The sequence below is a fragment of the Echeneis naucrates genome, chromosome 9 (genome assembly GCF_900963305.1).
Source record: "Echeneis naucrates chromosome 9, fEcheNa1.1, whole genome shotgun sequence".
Taxonomy (NCBI): domain Eukaryota; kingdom Metazoa; phylum Chordata; class Actinopteri; order Carangiformes; family Echeneidae; genus Echeneis; species Echeneis naucrates.
The window spans coordinates 22,621,959-22,642,734 of record NC_042519.1 but is presented as its reverse complement, the minus strand read 5'-3'; the positions used below and the strand labels follow the sequence as shown (position 1 = coordinate 22,642,734).

Below are 20,776 nucleotides of genomic sequence, written 5' to 3'. Positions count from 1 at the left end.
CGAAGAAGTAAGAAATTTCAGTAAAGGAATTTATTTCAAAGCTGGAACTAAATGTTCTTTTAGTTCCAGCATTGAATTAATTTCAATTTACTTCCAAAGAAGAGTCAAAAACGGAAGTTATGAAGGAAAAAACTAAAATAAAACAAACCATTTCAAAGGTCTGTATATAGCTTAAAGAATATAAAGGTAGATGTGTATTTCTTCTTTATTAGTATAAAGCAGGTTTATATTACTACTGTGAAAATCTCAAATTGCTAAGTACAAAGAGGAGATATAAAACAGCACTGAGATCGTTTTTGGATCATAAAAAGCACAAATGTATATTATGGATATTAACATTTCAAAATAAAACAAAGGAGAAGTTAAATTATGGGACCTTTAATCTACGACTCGCCCCTTTGAGCAGCTTTCCATAATTTCTGCCTTCTCAATAAAAGTCAGCTCTTGGCGATAAACTCAGTTTAACTCAAAGGACGGGATGTGCTTTTGAAATAAAAGAAGTTTGGTATCAAAGTGGGTTGGACGTAAATTTGGTTGGAAAGTGAGCAGAAGAGACCGGACACGGTTCGTATTCAGGGTGTGTCCGATGTTTGCCGACACATCAGTACGCATGAGGGAGACGGGGAGAGATCTGCAGTAATTGGTTTCTCTTCTCCACCAAATGAAAGAGCACTCCTTTATTTGAGCACAGCGGGAAACGGGGGGCGGGTGGAGGAAGCCCTACCGAGCACGCTGATGAAGAAGGACTGGTCGATCAGTTTGTTGCCCTCCGGATCAACCAGGTTGAACTTGAAAAACAAGCTCCCTCCTTTCTCCCCTTTCTCGTGGCTGTACTGCAGCAGACCTGCCAAAAGAGAAAGAACCACCCGGTGAGACGCTGAAGCTCCATCTGCAACACGAATGACACCATTAAAAGGGAGAAAGCGGCCAGTCGGATCTGGAGGGAAATCAAACCAAGAGACAACTCATTCATGCACCATCCATCAATCAAACCGTAGCCCCGCCCCCTAATCCAAGGCCATTTTCCTCTAAACGGGACATCATGTTGTTTAGAGACGGAGACCATAAAATCACCAGAGGAAGGAACATTTTCCCATAGACTTCAACATAATCTGACTTTTTTTTTACAACCAGCGGTTGAGTGTTTGTCTTTGAATGAGGAGAAAACTGCGGCCACCTTTGTTGACGTGCTCCTGCGTGAAGTTCTGGGCCGGCCCTTTGACGGACACCTTCTCCCAACGTCCGCCTCGGCTCAGCTGGAGTTTTCCGGTGGGGGGGTCTTTGGTGAGGATGTACCGGAGCTTCAGGCTGTCTGAGTCGACGTCCGTGGCCTTCAGGTTCTGCTCTGTGATCTTAGACGAGGTTCCTGAAACAAAATCAGAGCGCTCGGTCGGACCCTCCTTCGCTCACGCTTATACCTTCTCTCTTTTTTTTTTTTTCTCTCTCCTCACCGGCTGGAAGCTGCAGGCCTCTGTTGACGTTCATCCTCGGGCCTTCGCTCCTCCTCACGTCCATGGTGAACTCCAGGCGGCCCGTCTGCGTGTGGACGCCGTCCGTGATGGTGAAGTCCATCTCGTCCGCGCCCCCGCTGACGGTTTCGGGCGTGTAGACCAGCAGCTGGTCCAGGACGTCCTGGTACGTGAAGGTGGAGCCCCGCGTGAGGACCCGGCCGTTCTCCAGCGGCTGAGAGTAGAACTGCCGTCTGCGGAGTTTCCCTGAAGGAAATAAGAGATTAACGGAGACGTCCCGAGCGCAGCCGAGCAAAGAAGCATCTTGAAGTGCATTTGGTTAAATACTGTGATTATCTGAACCAAATGGAGGACATGAAAGAAATTGAAGGCTTTTTTTTGTAGAAACTAATGAGGCTTTTTAGACTGCAATAAATTACATCGCTTCTTAAATCAAAGCAGGTTTAAATGGGAATCCAGCCAAAATCCTGGAGCAGAATGAGACCACACACACACACACATTTCCTCTGCTTCCCTCCAACACACACATTTATACATCTTTGAGGATGATAGCCAATCAATAAAACAAATCAGAACAGTTCGTGTCGCCTGACGTGTGCTTCTGTTTATCGCCTTTATTAGACAGAAGCGGAGGGACGACGGCAGGAAATGATTCGAGAGAGAGCGTCGTTTAAAAAAAGGATCCAAGAATCAAATACTGGCTCGTTCCCGAGATTCTTCCATCACACACGGAAATAAAACCTCAGAAAGTCGATGTGACGGTTGAGTTTAAGCTCAGTTCAAAGAATCTTTAAAAACCAGGAGGACCACATATCTGGTCCAAAGCTCATGAACTGGAGAAATAAAGCTCTAACCTGATTCCACATCACTAATTATTCATCCTCAGTACCTAATAATTTGATAATCAGTTATTGGAAATGAACTCCTCTGATGGTGATAAATCTGCATGTTTCTGAGTGTGTTTGTGTGTGACAGGAGCCGCCGGGGACTCATTATCCAAAATCGCCCCCGCTCGCCAACCCCAGTTTTTACAGCGGCGGCATGCTCGGCCTCACCAGCTGCTTTATGGCGCCTTTACCTGGAGATGGCAGGAAGAGGAGGAGGCTTCTGTTTTTGCTTCGTGAGCATTTATCTTCCTGGTGTGGTAAAAACGTGGAGGTTGGTGGAGGTTAGAAGGGGTGAAAGGTGAAAAGAAGAAACACAACTGGACACAATCAGCTGAGATCAAAACCTCCCGATAAACATCCTTCCATTGAATCGATCACAGGCATTCCAATAGACGTCAACATTTAAATGATAACGTGTGCTCAGTGGAACTATGCAAATGTTTTTCTGTGAAAACAAAAAGTTTGCTCTTCTGACTACAAAATGACTTTTTTTTTCCTCCTCTGATTCTGTTCGCTCGGCTAAAATGGGTCAAGAAGACAAACTGCTGAAAAGGAAATATATTTCCTTTCTTCTTCTTTTTTTTTTTGGCAGGCGTGAGAGAGAAAACTCAATTTGCCTGCAAAGCGAAACAGATTGTTTGGAAGTCAGCTGATTCCATTGTGTGTGTGTGTGTGTGTGTGTGTGATGTCGTGAACGATGGCGGCAGACGACCGGTGAATTTGTTTGGTTTTAGATTGTGTGGTTGTGTATGTAGGAAGTGAGAGATTGTGTTTCGTGATCAGAACTATTTGCTGTCAAAAAGTTGGACTCTGTTTATTTGTGGTTGTGACTGTGTGCGAGTGTGTTGATGAAATATCTGGTATGAGTATACATGAGTGTGTGTTTTGGTGGAAATATACCAGGACCTCTGCATCGTCCGACATCTTACCTCATGGCTTTCATTTTGCATCCGTATGATGCCAATGAAATGGCGGTCGACCTCGATTACACTTTCTACCTTCACTACGGGGAGCCTGAACTTGCGACGCAGTGTGAGGTGAAATTTGATTGTTAAATTGGATCATAAGTCATAAACGCATCGATTAACGCCTTAGAAGTGGCGTAAACACATCAGTGATACCATAAAAGCACAACAACTGCGCCGGATGACGCAGTTCTTGGTCACGACATAAAAACACTCTGGTGGAAACAAGGCTTCTCCATTATTAACTGGATTTATGGGGTGTGACGGCGCCTGTGTTGGATTTGGACTCAGTTTAGCAGCTAAAACTGGGTAATTAAAGTGAGGTGTTGTCTTTTCTGTGTTTTCCTGTCACCTTGGCTGGTTACCTGTCTGCCGGTTCACACCTGGTTTTCACGGGTTGGGCGTGAGCTCACCGTAGTGGGGGATTCTCTTGATGGTGAAGAGGATCTCGTTCTCCGGTGTGTCCCGGTCATCGACGCTGAGGGACGAGTTGGTGATGACGACCCCGGAGTTTTCCTCCACGTGGATGCTGCTGACCGACATCACGGGCTCGCTGACCTCTTTGCTCTGCTGAGGGAGGGAACAGAAACCGAACGCTGACTCACTTTCTGCACTGATGATGTATGAAATTTAGCTGAGGCCCCGATTTCTTGTTGAATGCTCTTTATTTCAGAGGGAAGAAAGATGGAGACCTGTATTTTGAGTTTTTATGTGAAATCCCTCCCCGCGGTCCGTATACTGTACGCACACGGCTCACCGACGGCACCATCAATTCAGCTCAAGACCTTCAACAGGCCTGTGTGATGGATTGAGAGGCTGAGCTTTGTTGAGGTTGGGGATAAAAACAAAAACCAAGGCTGTTGGTTTTAAGAGAGCAGCTGTGTGTGATGGACCGATGCGTGCAGCCGTCGTGTTTCCCCTCATCTCTTTCCATCTGCACTGCTGCCAACTGAACTTCAGCAGTGTTCCCTCTCAAAACGAGTTAAATACAATCAAGAAGCTTCACTGAGAAGAAAAGCGTGCGGAAAAGGATTCCTGGAGCAGGATGGACGATGAAGGAATTCAATCCCCCAAATGAAAATGTTTGGATTAACATCATGAGCTTGAGCTGCCCTTTGACCCCGGCGTTTACCTGGATGTCGATCTCCACGTTGAAGGCCTCAGTCTGGCTGTGACCGTCGCTGATGTAGAAGCTGAAGACGTCCTGCTTGGCCCCGGCGTCGCTCTGGCTGTCCTGGACGTAGAAGATGTGGTCGGACGTCAAGTCCTCCACGGTGAAGGGCACGTCCGGGGTGACGACCCTCGAGCCGCCCACCGAGCCCCCTGGTGGACAAAAGAACAGGGAGACGGGTGGGACACGGGGCTGTTTTCCCATAGCTTTCAATACAATCTGACTTAACAGTACAACCGGTACAATCAACGTCCACTTTCACATGCAGCTATCGTTTATACGATCGGGCAGTCGGGACGGCAGCAGACAGAAGTGTGTGGCAGTCGGAGGGGAGAGCGGCCATGAGTGAACAAAATCAACCCTGAAATCTCAGAAGCTGCAGACAAAGTGTGAGCGTCGCTGTCACAGAAGATGGATGAGTCCGTGGCGAGTTGAGTCAGGGATCCGTGGGGAGTCGCTGTTGTGTATATTTTTGTGTGTGTGTGTGTTTCACAACAGTAAATCACATCACATCTCCATTGGGCGAGCGAAGAGAGGCTCTTATCTGAGCGGGAACCTTCGCAGAATCCTGATCAGGACGGAACATCAGGACACCGCTGATATCTCATCTCAGACCGAACAACACAAATAAAAGTGTGTGAAAGTTTATAAAATATGGACAAACAACAGGAAGTTCAGCAGATAAGATATTCATACAAATATCGCCAATAACTTCAAATTGGAAGTTTACAAGAAAACATCTTTTTGAAAACGATATTAAATATCCCGAAAACATCTGGGTAACAGGATATTATCTTTTTTTTTTTTTTTTTTAAAGGAAAAGCAATGTTTGTCAACTGGAACCAAATGACACAAAAAGTTTTAATTATTGTGTTGAATAAAAATGGACAGATGAGATGTTCATGTGGTTCACCCTTCACATTAAGATTCAAACTGCATGAACTGAATGCAGAAATGACATTAAATGGCTTCTGTTCCTCTCACAGATTTATTTTTTTTTGTCATAAATATAAATATACAGTACAAACGTGGAGCTGAAGGTTGTATAAATAAACTGAAATGTCTCACTCAGGCAGCAGACTGACGAACTAACATCGCTCATCAGTTTGAACCTTAATGTGCCCGTGCTGCCGCTCCTATTAAAATTAAAATGCATAATGTTGGAGAGCATCTTCAATGCGTCCTTGTATGTGCTTGTCTTACAAATGTAAGCGCACAATGTCCCAGCGGACGCCTGTCAGGTGCGAATGTGTAGAGGTGTATGCCGATCCACACGTTGGGCACAAATGTGAACAACTTTATTTTGTGTTCCTTTTTGCCTTTTTGTGTTCACATCAACAGGAAGCTCGATGCTTTTGTGGGAGGAAACCGGCCGGCAGCAGTCCTGTCAGCTCAGACAGGACTCTGCAGAATACCAACAACTGTCCCTCCGCTGCAGCGGCGACGTGGAGGGAGTGCTGCTCATCCGCAGCTGCAGACGGCAGGAACACTTCATCACATCAAGCTGTCTTATAAAGAAGGGTAATTATTTCACATCTGTTTCAATAAAAAAACTTTTCTTAGACTCTCAGTTTGATAATGATCTTTCTTGCAGATGGTCGTGATTGTCGCACGACGGGAACTCTTCTTTTGTTTTCATATATTAAAAATACTTCCTTTGCCCTCAGGGGCAGATCAGAGTCTACGCTGAGTCGCTATTGGAAACTTAGAAAGAGGAGTTGAAATTGGTTTTGCTTTCCAAATTTGGAGACTCAACAAATTTAAATCAATATGAACAATTAGTGTTAGCTATGAATAGTTCCTTTAACGCTTAAAAACGTTGCTAATACAGACAAATGGCTTTTAATGCCTGTTTTATTCAGCAAAGTTTGTCAGGCACTTCAAGTTCTTGATCTTTGAAACTGTTTGACCACAGAAAAATAAAATACTAATGCACAACTTTAACACTAAATGGTGGTTGTGTGTGTTTTGACTTTTAAAATTTGTATCACCAAAACAAGGAATAGTTCCTTTTTACTTAAAAAAAAAAAGACTCATATTTAAACGTGAAGCTTGAGAGATTTTTTGCAGCAACGTGCAATGATAAAAAACATTTCTTTGTTTGCACATGTTGTCTGTTATGCTACCTAATTTGTGAAATCGGCTTCAAAGTAAATAAGTATTGTGCTTCCATAAACTATGATAACTTCCTGCTTCTCCTCCTCTTCCTTTAACGTGAAGCATCTTTTATCTGTGCCAGGTTGAAGGAAACACTGATTTTTTGGAACATCAGAAAAAAAACTCCAAACATCCTTATTTGTTCTTTAAAGTATTAACAACCCCAAAAATAGTTTGACCTCATTAGCAGTTAAATTTATCATCCCGTTTTGCGTTGCCAGCTGCGTCTACATCCAAATCTTTTATTTGATATTTTAATTCAAACCCACTCTCTCAACCGCACATCTCCCCAGCGGAAGATATCACTTCCCTTTCAGATCCTCTCACCTTTTTATTTTTTTCTTTAACTTTTTAAAAAACTTTTTAGAAATTTTTAATCCAAACTCTTCCACGGGAGGATGGAGGGAAAGCGCAGCAGCGGTTGAGCGAGCATTCAGTCAACAATTGCTCCATCTGTGGCCGGCTATCTGGCAGCGCTTAATCCACAACATAATCACGCTGTGACAGATGGCATCGGCTCTGCGGGGAATTCAACCAGCAATGAGTGTGAGCGTGTGTGTCTGTGTGTGAGACACAAATAGAAATGTGAAAACTGTCACGGGGTAATGAAGATGTACCGCGTACACAAATAACCACTTTGTGTATTTGTGTTTAAACATGCACACGGCGGCAGCTCTCACCTCTCTTGGTGTTTTCGATGAAGCCGTGTTTCGGAGGACTGACCAGCCAGACCAGCAGGTCCTTCCTGGGCGTGTCCAGGTCTGAGACCACGATGTGATTGGACGACAGCTGCACACGACCGCCTTCCTGGACCTGGAATGTCAAAGACAATCACAAAAAAAAAAAGAAAAAAAGAAATAAGATAAATAAAAATTCTTAGAAGAACCAGGAAGCTTCAAAATCAGGTTCTGCGTTGTTCATTCAGATGCCCGATGTAAACTCAAACTTTCCAGAACCGTCTCAGAACTTTCAGATCGTCACATCAGTATCCAAACTCTCTGTCTCCGCTGACCGTCCCTGCCTCACTGCCTGATGTTTAAAATCTGGATCTACGTCCTCGTCCTCGTCTCTCAGATGTCTCAGCTCAGGCACCGTCCAGGATTTCTGGACATCGATCCGTCCGGGCTGATCGATCCTTCAGGAGTTTGTGTTCTGAGGATGCTGTGCGACTCCTTCCTTTGTGATCCAAACAATCTCAAAGCAAAAACATAAACTCTGGCCTCTTAAAACTCCACTGGTTGTCAAGACTGTGTTGAAGTCTACGGGAAAGCGTCCGTCCTCCTCCTCAGTAAACGTTTTCCTGATTTACAGTCTTCAATACAACATCATGTTGTATCATTTTTTTAAATGATGATCCATTTAGAGCAGGAACGCACTTCTTCCTGAACTTCTGAAAAATTTGATGAACACATTTCAAAACTTTGATTTTAAATCCATTGATTTTAGAAGTCCTAAATTTACAGACTTTCTTCTGAATCCCCGGCGGAAGAATTTAAAGCTATAACAAAGCTGCTAAATGAACGCGGGCCTCAGAGTAGCCGTTACCTTTATGATGTGCTTTTTAATTTCCCCAACACAAATCAAACTGTCATCAGCTGCAGTCACTTTGTTGTGTACACCGAGACGACCCTCCGCCCTGCTTCCTTCTTTCGGGCCTCCGGGCTAAGAGGAGATTTCCACACAGAGCATGCAGAGTTTTGACAGCCTGCAGAGAATACCGGCCTGCTGTTCATTAGCACTGACACCGAACGCTCTCTCTCTGTCAAAGCGTTGGCTTGTTCTTTCTCGTGTTACAACGTTCACTCCTTTTAAAAAGAGAGCAACGATGGAAAAAGAACACGACTCGGTCTGACGTTTATCAGCCGAGGGGAAAGCTCCAGCGGGTATTTGATCAGAGGAGGTTTTCACTGATTATGTGTCAAACGCACCGCAAACTGGGTGGACTCTTGTGTTTGTTTCCACACAGATGAAAAGACTCTGCCTGAGCTCCTGAGACATTTTTTTCCAGAGGTTGGTCCGACTCAGACAGATTAACACTTCATAAATCATGAATAGAATAATAAAATAAGTTTTCATATGTTACTACTTTAATGTAAAACTGGGAAATGCCCCTTATAAACAAAAGCATCACCATTTTAAGGAAATAATAAAGTGTACTGTGCAGAACAATCTGATGACAAACGTCATATCCACACCTGCAAAGGTCTTCGAGTATGAATCTGGTGATTCGATGCCAAATGAAACTTTCTGACCATTAAAATTTACTGACGGTGCTTAATTGCTGGTAACTCAACGAATGAGTTGGGGGAAGACAAAGACAGCTCAGTAACTGACGGCATGAGGCTTAACAGTCCAGAAAAAATGGGCTAATGTGTCGTAGTGTTAACATGCTAATTTACAGCATTACAGAAAAGGTCATTTACAACATAACAGAAAAGCACGATCGAGTGACAGTGTGATTACACGGGAGTGCTCCGGGGAGATAACCTCATATTTTTGGAGCTCGTTCTATTCAGCATGCAGCACAGACTCTAAACAAGGTTAAACGGCCCGTGACCTGATGTTGTAAGTATTCAAAATGCAGCCCGAGAGCAGAGGTCACCAGGCGGCTTCTGCAGCAAAGCCTCTCCCTTCTTTCTGTTAAAAAAAGACCATCAAACCTTTTCACATAAGATTCTTCCGTACCTTGATGCCGCTGCGGACCGTGACCGCCGGTGGCTGGCGGGGCGTGGAGGTGACCGTGATGGTGCACATCTGATTGTCCAGGCGATTGTTGTCTCCGTCGTAGACGACAAAGTGAAAGATGTCGGTAACCGGCTGGCTGCCCGTCTCTAATGAAGTGATGTACCTGCAGACGGAAGTGAGGTCATCCAATCAAAGAAGCCTCTAAATCTGTCACAGTAATGAATATATAAATATCTGCCTGTCCGTGTGTCTCCTCTTCCATTAATTGAAGTCTGAGAAGAGCTATGTTTTAGCCCTCCCACAGCGATACAGCTGGTAATCTCTGCAAAGCACTTATAAAACTGAAATCCATACCAGTATAATCTTCTCTAATCCCATTTAACTCTCATAAAACAATTCCTGGCTCTTATTTGTACGAGCCGGCGCCACACAGACAAAACTAAAGCAGGCGATTTGAAGATTGCCCCCGGAGATGGTCCTGCGCTGAAGCTAATCAGGGCCTGCGTTATGGAAATGAAGCCGTTAGCATGCAGATATTTATATTTCCCTCTCACGGGAAGGCTTCACTGCCTCTTGTAGGTGTTATCAGAGTGGCGCTAATTGGGCTTGCTTATGCCAACAGGCTCAGTCACACTGAACGTAATGGAGGAAAAAGGGCGGCTGAACTACATCCTTCAAATTAGTTTGTTTTCTGTTTTTTTTCTTCATTCAAATTTATTTTGGAAGAGGACGTTAATGTCAGCGCAGGCTCTCATCTCATGAGCAGAAATATTAGTCTGGAAAGGAAAGCAAAAAATGGAGGTGGGAAGATGATCCCAGCTGACTGAAACTGCAATCAGAGAAACTGATCATGATGAGGACTGCAGCATGAAGAGTCCTCCAAGCACCCTTTTTAGTTCTCAGACTTCTTCCATGTAAAACATGTCGCATCGACACCTCTGCTAACCAGGAACACGTCGCTCTTATCCTACACAAATCTCTTGACTCGGGTGGAAGTGGCGCTCATGTTTTAATTTTCGTTGAAGGGTTCTACGCTCCTCCATGGATTCATAAGATTTAACACTGGATCAATTCTAAATAAAGTCCCTCCAGTCCTACTTCTAATTCCTAAAAGAAATCGTGATCGTGAGGGAGCCCTTAATGGCCCCTGAACTTTTTTTTTTTTTTTTTTTTTAGCTGTAGAACTCTTCCCTCCCGTCGGACCGTCACGAAGTTTTCCTGCTTTACAGAACGACAGCTGAAAGTCATTCTTGGGTTTTATGTGGATATTCAGTTTGAAGTTTGAGAACATCACGGGAAACTAAGAACCCACAGCTGTTCTTCTGGGCAACAAGTTTTAGACACTCGTGGCTTGAAGGTTAGCAGGAAGCTTGAATGATTGCAGAGAACCATGGGAGGTCAAAGGTCAGATTTCTGACCTGATCCTGTGCTGCTTGATGTCCTCCATGGTGAAGGAGGAATACTCCCTCAGTTCCTGGTGCTCCTGCTGAGACTGGCTCCTGGTCAGGATGCCGTACATCGGCACAGAGACCAGCTGGATCCGGATCTGGTCGTCCGGGGACGTGTTGTCCTGAAAACAGTAAAACAGGTGGTGAGAACATGTCGAAGGTTTCATGTCCACGTCTTCTTGTTTGTAAAAATCAGGTCTAGGTTCTGTTTCAAAGCTGTGAAAATACCAACGCACAAAGAAACTGAGACTTAAAATGAGCCATCGGGACTTCTGGAACTTTGTGATGTCACAACAAAGCTGCCACGCCCCCTCCAAAGCCACGCCCCTAAGCCCTACATATTATATTATTAAAATAATATATGTAAATCTATATACTTTATGAAATATAATTTAATAAATAAATATATCACACTCACTACACTTTTATAAGTATTTCCTATTTTATTTGTAAAATACATTACAGTTACATACATAATATTATAATCATGTTACATAATTCAGTAGCCTGATACTGCTGCTTTATTTTACCAATAAAGGTAAATAAATGAATGAATAATTACATTAAAACTATACATATGTGACGAACAAACGCACCATTTTTCACCATTAAGATATTTTCTTTACGTGGCACTGAACCAAAATGCTCTTTGAGCTGAAATAACCTGAAGTCTTTTCAAAGCTTCTTAACTTCATAAATAAAAAATCAAAGACCTGCTGGAGTTGCTGTGATCTCTGTCACTCACCGTGTAGGCGAGGTGCGAGCGTTTGATCACGGTGCTGCTTTTCTCGCCCACCTCCAGCGACAGGGTGGCCGCGGGGTCACGCCGAGGCCCGTCGCCCCCGGCGCCCAGAACCGCCACCTGCACCACGGTGGTCGCCATGGAGATGCCGTCGCTCACCGAGAAGGTGATGGCGTCGTCCTCGGCGGAGAGGCCGGCGTGTCGGTAGAGCAGCACGTTGCGGGTGACGTCGCTGAAGGTGAAGATGTCGCCTGAGGAGACGGAGGCGTGGTCAGTTATCTGCGGATCTACTGATGGTCATCGACTGCTTCTCGTTTCCTGTTCTTTGTAAAACTGACAATTAACGGCAGTAAAAATGATGAACCCATTATTGTGTGTGTGTGTGTGTGTGTGTGTGTGTGTCTGCTCTTCCTGAACATAATTTCTAAAGTATCTTAATTAGATTAATTTTCAGATTAATACAGAAAAGGTGAAAGGTTCCCCATCGTAGGAAAGTCGACCTCCATGTTTCATCTGATTCTAAATCAGGTCGAGGTTCTTCATTAATGCAGTGAAACCATCAAAGCCTTCCTTCCACAGAGAACCGCTCAGAAGGCCTGAAATTTATGGGAAACTTCACTGAAACTGAAGGGAAAATTTCCAGAAAACAAGCAGAATCAGAAATAAACGATCATCCTGCATTTGTAAAGCCTCCTTTGGTGTTTTGTGTTTGTTCGACAGCTTCTCAGATGTGTGTGTGTGTGTCCTCGCACCGTTGGTCATGCTGGTGTGCGTGTTTCCATCAGTCTTTATTAGCTCTCCGTGAATTGGAGCTTCCACCACCTCGAACTCCAGCTCATCTGGAGCCGTGTCAGCATCGCTCACAGCCAGCTGCTGACCACCTGCACACATACACACACAAACGCACAAAAAAGAAAGATGAAGTAGGAGAATGAGAAAATGAACAGTCTGCCAGACTATAAACACACACACCAGGATTATTGATCATCTGGGTCTGAAACAAACACCATCATCACTTACTGGACGCCTTCACCGCAGGCGCTCTTCTTGGAAATTAATATTGTGTATTTTGTGTGTGTTTTGCGTGTCTGTGTGTGTGTTACCTATGGCGGCCTGTCCTCCCAGGCTGACCTCCAGCAGCGGATCCAGAGCCTGAAACACCGGCGGCTGCTGGTGGTTCGACAGCAGCAGGACGACAAAGTCCAGCTCGGGAGTGGTGTGCTCGCCATCCGACACTGAGGCAGCCCGCCAAAGCAGACACACAAATTAACACAAAACACACAAACACAAATATATGGGTGAACAAATTAGATAGGAAGAGACTCATGGAAACAAACACACCCCATCTCAGGGTAATTATCTCCCCAGATCCACTTCTGAGTGATATTTTTAAAGAATGAAACTTAATCAGCCTTCAAATACGAGCTTATTAATAAGAAAAGGAAACAACAACCACGACGTGAGATCACTGTAATTAAAAACATCAACACGATTCATCAGGAATCAGTGTGAAATGTCTGGAAAAATAATAAGAATAATAAAAACAAAAAGAAGAATGAAGACGACTTTGTGCTTTTGGATAGAAAAAGCAGGGAGATTGTTGGTGTCACACTGAAATTGTGACTTTGACGTCGATGTCTACTTCCTGTTTGATTATTTCAGGTGTGGATTTTAATGATAAAAGAAAACAATGGAGTTGCATTTCTTTTCTTCGTGGTATTATTTTTTATGTTATTGCCTTCTATGTTCTGAGTGAACGCTGAAGTAAACGCCATGTTATGCAAATGCAACGCGTTTTGGTGCATTTAATTGTGGCAGTAAAAGTGACGCATTAAAGACTAAAAGCATTTTTGTCTGCTTCTTTTTTTATTTTTTTACAATACTTTATTATTCAAGAATATATTCATAATACTGTGAATAAAGTCACCTTTTTAAGAAGCAGATGCTCCAATACAACATTTAAAAATGGTCATAGCTAATTTCTGAAAGACATTCAGAGACTATTTGTATTTTCTCTTCATAACATTTCTGTTGGTTTAACATGCTGATGTGTTAGTATTTAAATGTGTTTCACATTCATTTGAAAGGCTGATTATTAAAATTCACAAACCAACAGGTGATTTTATGTTGGTTGTTGTTGGTATGTTTTCACCGTTGTGACTTTGAATCTCTTCTTTCATCTCGCAGACAAACCAAAAGCAGCAATAAATTCACTTCTTAAATACAGATAGAGAGAAAATTCAGCAAATTCTAACAAATTGAAAAACTCAGGTTGCTTAAAAATGTTGCAATTTGTTATTGAAGTTGGCCGATTCGGTGCCGCAGAGTAGAAAAACACAAGCCTGCGCCGAAGCTGCTCCTCTGCACCAATAACCAACTGCTGATAAATGTTGATGACGTTTTACTGGCCAGCAAAAGGAGCCATTGTTTACTCTGAGCGCTTTAAAGGCAGAACGGAAATAGGATGGATGGAGGATAAAAACGTCTGAGGATGTGATGGCCTCCAGGTCTGCACGAAAAAGTGAAAAGCACTTCGGTGACCCCCCTTCTGAATACTCGTAAACACATATTTCTCGCAGAGCTGCAGTTGGCGACGTTGGAGTTACTCCATCAGACGTGCAGCAAACAGGACAGACTGAGAGTTTTATCTGCAGCTTAACGGCAGAACTGAGAATCACAGAGGATCTGAAGGTACCAGCCGAGCTGATCGGCGTGGAAGTGATGAAAGGAACAAAGAGCGAGGCGACAGAGGAGAGGAGGGAAGTGGTGTCGATGAAAATAAGTAATGGGAGAGAGACTTTTTTTGGGTGGGGAGGGGGAGGAACAAGAGAAGAACAATGAGGAGCTGGATTTAAAAGCTGAGAGAAGATGAAAGAAAAATAGAACAGAGGAGGAAGAAAACCAGAAAAAGGAAGCGCTCCGACAAGAGGAAGGAGAGAGAGACAAGGAGAGATCAAGAGAGGAGAGGAAATGAAAGGAATGACTCAACAGCAGAAAACCAGGCGAGATCAGGAGAAAGGTCCCGACAGGAGATAAAGATGAGAGGCAAACGTTTCAGCTGGAGGAAGAAATGAGAGCGCAGATGAAGGGGTCAAAGTATTTACCTGTAAAATAGATACTCAGGGACTCCGGTAAACCTGTCGATTTCAAAAACAAACAAACTGTCAGGCCATAAAATAAAATTAAAAACAGGATTACACAAAAAATTAACTGAAAAAAGTTTGGAGGCAACAAGAGAGCTTTACTGATGCAAGGCTTTCCACTGGAGCTCCACAGACCCAGATTAAGAGAAACTAAAGTCAGCTTTGATCTTGGATTACGGATTATCTTTTGGACCGTGTCTCTTAAAAACGGGATCAAAAATTCCCTTTGAAACTAAAGATTGTCTTGAAAACAGTTAAAACGCCTCTCCTCCTCTTTAAATATGCATCGTGTGTACCGAGCCGCCCCGGGATACACATATATACTGCAAAATCCCTGAATGAGTTCACCAAACAATTCCCAGATTAAAAGAAACGATCACTCACAGATTCCACTTTGTGAACCAAATGTATATTGAACGATGAGAGCTCTCCAGCCTTGAACGGTAAAAGACAAAACATTGCATTTTCTATGACAGTAATTCAACTCTGTGGAGGGAAATAGAAGGATTTCTTTTGTGCCGCTAAGAAACTTGAGTGACACTGAAGTCGGGTAAATTTATCGAGGATGACATCTGCTTTGGTGCTGAATATACTTTCTCTGTTTTTGCAGCCCGCCAAAGCAAAAAATGTAGTCTGGTAACTAAACTGAGCTTCAGATCTGCTCTTCAGAAACCTCCGGGATGCCACGTTCATCTTTATTTCCTGTCTAGATCGAACGCTGGCGCTTTATCGTGCTGCGTTCGCTTGACAGACTTTAGTTGGGATTTTAAGTAGCACAGACTGGAAGGACGCACCCAGCATGCACTGCATGGCTGGAAAAATGTAATTACTTGATCTGACAAATTGTTTGCCTTGTCAACTTGTTTTATTCATAATTGAAGGAACATTCTGCTTTTGAATATGACGCTGACAACATGCAGGCGACTCAGAAAACGGCTGCACATGCTGGTGTCAAATCTACACACGAAGCGAAGCGCACATTTTCTGAGATATAGCCATCGACTTTGCCTGTAGTGTGTCAAAGCGTCAGACTCTTTGACCACCCTGGCCTCTCTGGAGAAAATCTAAACTACTCTGGAAAACAGATATTCTGTTCAAGAAGAAAACTGATATCATTTCAGTGCTTTTCATATTCGACAAAAGTGACAAAGAGACTGAGAGCCCTCGCCGAGTCGGGTAAATCAACAGTGATGTGATAACGGAGCGGCGGCTCTTTAACAGAAACACCAGAGTAACTTCGGTTGACACATCCAGTCGTGTGCTTTGTGAACCTGCGGGAGCTCTATGAATAGTAAATCCACATCTGCAGACCGTATGTGGTGAAAGCAGGAACCTAACACAGTGTTAAGAGGCTGAGAGCGCTTGTTTTTAGTTTCCACAGAAATGGCGTGTGGTGGGCGGAGGCTAAAAGATCAATATTATGTGGCTGCTTCCTGAAATAGGCCCGGCCTCTGGAGCCATTTCACATCGATTAGGTTTCTCTTCCAAAATGTTGAAACCTAAAAAAAAAAAAGTGTGTGAGCGTCGGCTTGTATCTGACCGATGAAGGAGTACTGGTAGAGCTCCTGGAGGTGTGACGGGGCCTGCGGCGGTCTGTAGATGATCTTGCCGTTGTTGACGTCAGCCTGAGTGAAGTGAGTCGCTGGCGTGTACGGTCTGTCCCGATGTTCAATCGCTCCTGGAATAATAATAATAATTAAAAAAAAGGAGAAAAGATTTAATTTAGCCCTGCTAAAGGAAGAAAGACAGGCACACCTTAATATGGAGGTATAAAACAAAATGAATAAATAAACATGATAAAAAGAATAATTCCATGATGTTTTTTCAGAACATTAGATGTTTGTGTTAAATTGTGTTTTATTAGCAGATGAATTTGTGTTTTGTTTTGTCGGCGTGACACAAGATTGGAAGCAGAGAAATGTGAGAACTTCATATGAACGTCAGACATTGTGATACTGAAACGCTCCTTCCTCTCTTTGTGTTGTTACTCAGAAACTGCCTGTCGAACCAAACCGCATCGATCCGACAGATTAATTCATTCAGCCGCTGCGGCCGTGAACAGATGAGACACGTTCATGTTGGCCACATTCAGATCGATCTTAATGTGGCCAACATGAACAGGAAGCGGCTCCTGCAAAGGTCAAAGACGATATTTGCAAATGAAACGTTGTTGATGAATGCTTCCTCCTCCTCACTGGCTCTGCCCAAAATAATTTCAGCGTAAATTTGTCGGCCCATTAGCGAATGAGTTGTGAATCCTCTCATTAGAGAGGAAGCTGACGGTCGCAGCTCCACAGCACGTTAAACTCCCAGCTGAGGCTGCTGTCAACCAGCCGGGCAGGAAGTGAACTCTGCTACACGCTCACACAACTCGGATAAGAACGTACAGCCATCGTCCACTTTTGTTTTTGTTTGTTTTGTTTGTGTTTCAGCGTGTGTGTGTGTGTGTGTGTGACCTTGTCCTGGCAGAAGTGGTTTGGTGATGTTGTAGACGAGCTTCTCGTCGGGAGTCTCGGAGTCGACGAAAGACAGAGCCGAAGGTGTTATCTCAGTCACTCGATCCTCGAGAGCCTGCACACACACACAGGAACTATGATATCCTCCCACTCCGATACGATCCGTGTGATTACGGCCGAGAGACCGACACCAGGGGAGAACTTTTCAGGCACAGAATACACATCAGCTATTGAACGCCATGAAGTTCTAAATGAAATGAGTCAATAAGAGTAAAAACTGGAACGAAATCTGAATGTTGGGGACCATAAAAAAAAAAAACAATCAATTTATCGAGCAGCGTCACTTTGTGACTCATTGATAAAAAAAAAACAAAAAACACAACACAATGAAACGCTCTTTCATTGTGTTGTTGTGATTGTGAGGTGACGCCTCACCGTGACCTGCAGGTCGCAGTCCGGGGCCAGCTGGGGGAATCCTGGGATCTGAGGCAGGACTCCGATGGTGAAGGTCTGGGTGTCGCTCTGTATGACGGGGTCCGCCTCAGTGGAAACCTGCACACACACACACAGACACACACTCTCACAATAAGGACTGACAACCTCCGTGTGCCACCTCCTCTCTTATCTAGCTATACTCGGTTCTCTTATCTTGACGTCTGCAGCACTTCAACGTTATATATGTCTGTTTTTCCAACTCGCACTTGCGGCTCATTTGTGTTGCGATTCGGCAGGACTGAGATACAACAGACGTGATAAAAAGCAAAAACAAGCTGCAGCCCAATAACTGCGGCAACAGAGAGCGAGCCTGACATCAGTCTGCGCTGCAGGGACGCACCGCTGAGGCTCAACCAGTTTCTTTAATAAATCACTTTCCACGCTACGAGAATGTTAATGAAGGATGTGTCTGTTTGGGGAAAATTCACCCGAATGAGAAACCAATCTGTGATGTTTATTGTAAAAATAGAATCCCTGAAAGCCTAATTTGAAAACGTATCCCTCTGCCACTGAAACTAGTTTCAGATCAAATCCTCGTTTATTCTGTCACATAAAACCTATTCACCTCGTAGCATGTGTGACCTTTGACCTCTGACAACCAATGTCTCATCATTTTTGAGTCCAAATTAATGTTCGTACTAACTGAAAAAAAAAAAAAAAAAAAAAAAAAAAATCACAAATCTACCTATTATTTTTACTCAACGTTTCCCCAACACGACTTCCTCCATCAGAGATGTTGCGGAACAGTCACAGCGCGTAATAAATCTCTCCACAGAAACAAGCCGCCGCTGCTTTCGACCTCTGACCTCTTTCCTTTGTGCTCATTGACAAAGAGACACATTAGACTTTCAGATTAAGCTAACTGAATTGCTGATAAATGATGGAGAAGCAGCAGGATTAGTCTAATCCCCTTTCGCCTTCTTGTCGGGAATTAAACTCCTCTCCGCTCCGCCCACAACGGATTACACAACTATTTTTCAATTCAGTTTTATGTATCAAATTGTGCTGCTGGTGCTCTGCTATTTATCTCACTAAAACTCTCTGCAAGATTTAGCCTTAAATGGTTTTTGTCTCCTGATATGCTCAAACAGCAGCCGGCTGGGTGTTTGTCATCGCTCCTGTCACATCTGCGGCACTTGGAGGAAAGAAAATTGAGGCACTCGCAGTCAGCTCTGTCATTCAGAAATAATCCCACACCGGTGTGCCCCCCCCCCCCCCCCCCAGAATCAGCCTCACCAATCACAGGTAATGTGTGACTGCGTGAGACGGTTCTGAGTCAGCCGGATTTATGGGAGGTGGAGCGACGCGAGTAAATTATTGATCACTCACTTGATCCCGTTCAGCACAGACGACCTCATAGTGAAAGATGTGATTCGAAATCCAATTTATTTGGCACTGAACCGGAGCTAGACACGACTTTTAATATCAAGACACACCTGCCCTTTCAACCAAAACCCGTTCGCTTTACCAAAACGTTTTCCAGACAAACAAGCTGTCACTTAAAATATTCACTTAGGTATTTGAGATTTTCTCCTAAACTTGGTCTTACTGAAGGAACGAATTAAAGTCACGATTCAAATCAGCGCCTAAAAAAAAAAAACTTAAAAGCTTCCGGCAGTTCATTTGGTGTCGCTTTTCGCCGCCTCTGCTTTTTCTGCTCCCATTCCAAATGATGAGGACATTTGAGAATTGAATTTGAAATCGTGAAATTTGTGTAATTGGAGCACATTTGCCCTGATGGATGGGGCTAAAATGTAGGGGGTGGGGGGGCAGACAGGGCTGGCTGGAACTGAGAGAAAGAGAAGGAGATCATTAGATGTAGCTGCGACCTTTTGGCTGCCTGCCTTTTGTTTTTCTAATAGAGCCGAAGCAGCTCCATCAGTTTTACTGGGCCCGTCTCAAGATTTTGGGCCAATTTGGAAGCCGTTCAGCGTCATTAATTGCTAATCGAGACGACTCACTAAGAGTTCACTCGGAGGGTCTGCGTCACGTGGTTTGGTTTGGACCCACAGGAGGAGAAGGGGAAGACACGGGGGACAGACAGTCTCATCAAAACGTCATTGAAACGCAGAAAAGCTGCTGATTAACAGTCAGCGGAGTCGATGAGCAGACTGTAACTTTTCCAATAAAAAACTAAGTGGGAACAACATGTTTTACAGGTTCACATAAACGGAGGCTTTATTTGTGTGTATCCTTCTAAATTCACGGCCGAGCAAAGTAACAGGAGACAAAGGGTCATGAGAGGAAGAGGAGGGGGGAGACGGGGGAGACGGGGGAGACGGGGGGAGACTAAGTACGTACTTCAAAGGACGGAGATGACGAGACGAGGACGAACTCCCTTTTCTCTCATTGGTTTTAAAAATAAATCCAAGTTATTCGTACAGCAGTCATCCGATACATTCGTTTTTAATACCAGATTGTAATGGAATCTATGGGAAAATGTCACTACTTCGAGGCATTTTGCTTGGCTTTATGTTCTCAGTGTCTAGTTTTGAACTTTGAACTTGGTCGCAGGAAGTGCAGAAAACTGACTCAGGTCCTCACCCGGAACTGGAAGGAGTCGCTGTTGGTGTCTCTTCCGAAGTGACGGTACCAGACCGTGCCGTCGTCGACGTCCTGCTGAGTAAACGACGTGGTGGACGTGAAGCCCCGGTCGTCGGTCAGCGACGGACGCCAGCCCTCCGGTGGACCGTCTGCCGGCATGGACACCAGCACCACCTCACCTGGACAGGCGGAGGAGTTTTTTATGTATCACAGATTTTTGGAGTCTTTAATTTTGGGGTTTGTGAATCTTCCAAATCGTCATCCAAACGTCTGTGATAAAGTATTCATACCGTATTTAGGCTGTCGGCTGTCCGAGGCCAGGATGGTGTAGACGATATCTTCGGTGCTGACCCCCCTGTAGTCCGCCTTCAGGTATTTTTTGTCCAGTTGCACCATCCCGCCTTCCTTCACCCAGGTCTTCAGCGCAGACAGCATTAGAGGAGCATCGGCGGCCTGAAAACAAAATATAAAAACAGTCAACCACCTTTTTCTCACATAATGTAAAATATCTGCAGCGCCTCAGGGTCTGTCCACTGGCAGTAGAACCATATTTCTGATGTACGTGTTCTCAAACGGGTGGTTGCATCAAAAATGTAAAAGTATTTCATTTGGAT

General features: G+C 44.1%; 1 protein-coding gene across 2 annotated transcripts in view; it reads right to left on the bottom strand.

The window, feature by feature from the left end:
* fras1 (Fraser extracellular matrix complex subunit 1) overlaps positions 1 to 20,776 on the bottom strand; it is a 162,762-nt gene that overhangs the window by 21,178 nt on the left and 120,808 nt on the right. Inside the window, exons 29-45 of one of the 2 annotated variants that reach the window (XM_029510392.1) lie at positions 20,453 to 20,615; positions 20,163 to 20,341; positions 17,559 to 17,675; positions 17,124 to 17,238; positions 16,208 to 16,345; positions 14,629 to 14,661; positions 12,628 to 12,759; positions 12,277 to 12,405; positions 11,528 to 11,775; positions 10,753 to 10,904; positions 9,335 to 9,497; positions 7,330 to 7,462; positions 4,454 to 4,644; positions 3,735 to 3,891; positions 1,452 to 1,715; positions 1,178 to 1,366; positions 725 to 844 (exon numbers count right to left, since the gene is read on the bottom strand). In XM_029510392.1, the coding sequence (XP_029366252.1) occupies positions 725 to 844; positions 1,178 to 1,366; positions 1,452 to 1,715; positions 3,735 to 3,891; positions 4,454 to 4,644; positions 7,330 to 7,462; positions 9,335 to 9,497; positions 10,753 to 10,904; positions 11,528 to 11,775; positions 12,277 to 12,405; positions 12,628 to 12,759; positions 14,629 to 14,661; positions 16,208 to 16,345; positions 17,124 to 17,238; positions 17,559 to 17,675; positions 20,163 to 20,341; positions 20,453 to 20,615 (2,623 nt within the window). The remainder of the gene's footprint in view (positions 1 to 724; positions 845 to 1,177; positions 1,367 to 1,451; positions 1,716 to 3,734; positions 3,892 to 4,453; positions 4,645 to 7,329; positions 7,463 to 9,334; positions 9,498 to 10,752; positions 10,905 to 11,527; positions 11,776 to 12,276; positions 12,406 to 12,627; positions 12,760 to 14,628; positions 14,662 to 16,207; positions 16,346 to 17,123; positions 17,239 to 17,558; positions 17,676 to 20,162; positions 20,342 to 20,452; positions 20,616 to 20,776) is intronic. The other variant, XM_029510393.1, reaches the window with a different exon arrangement.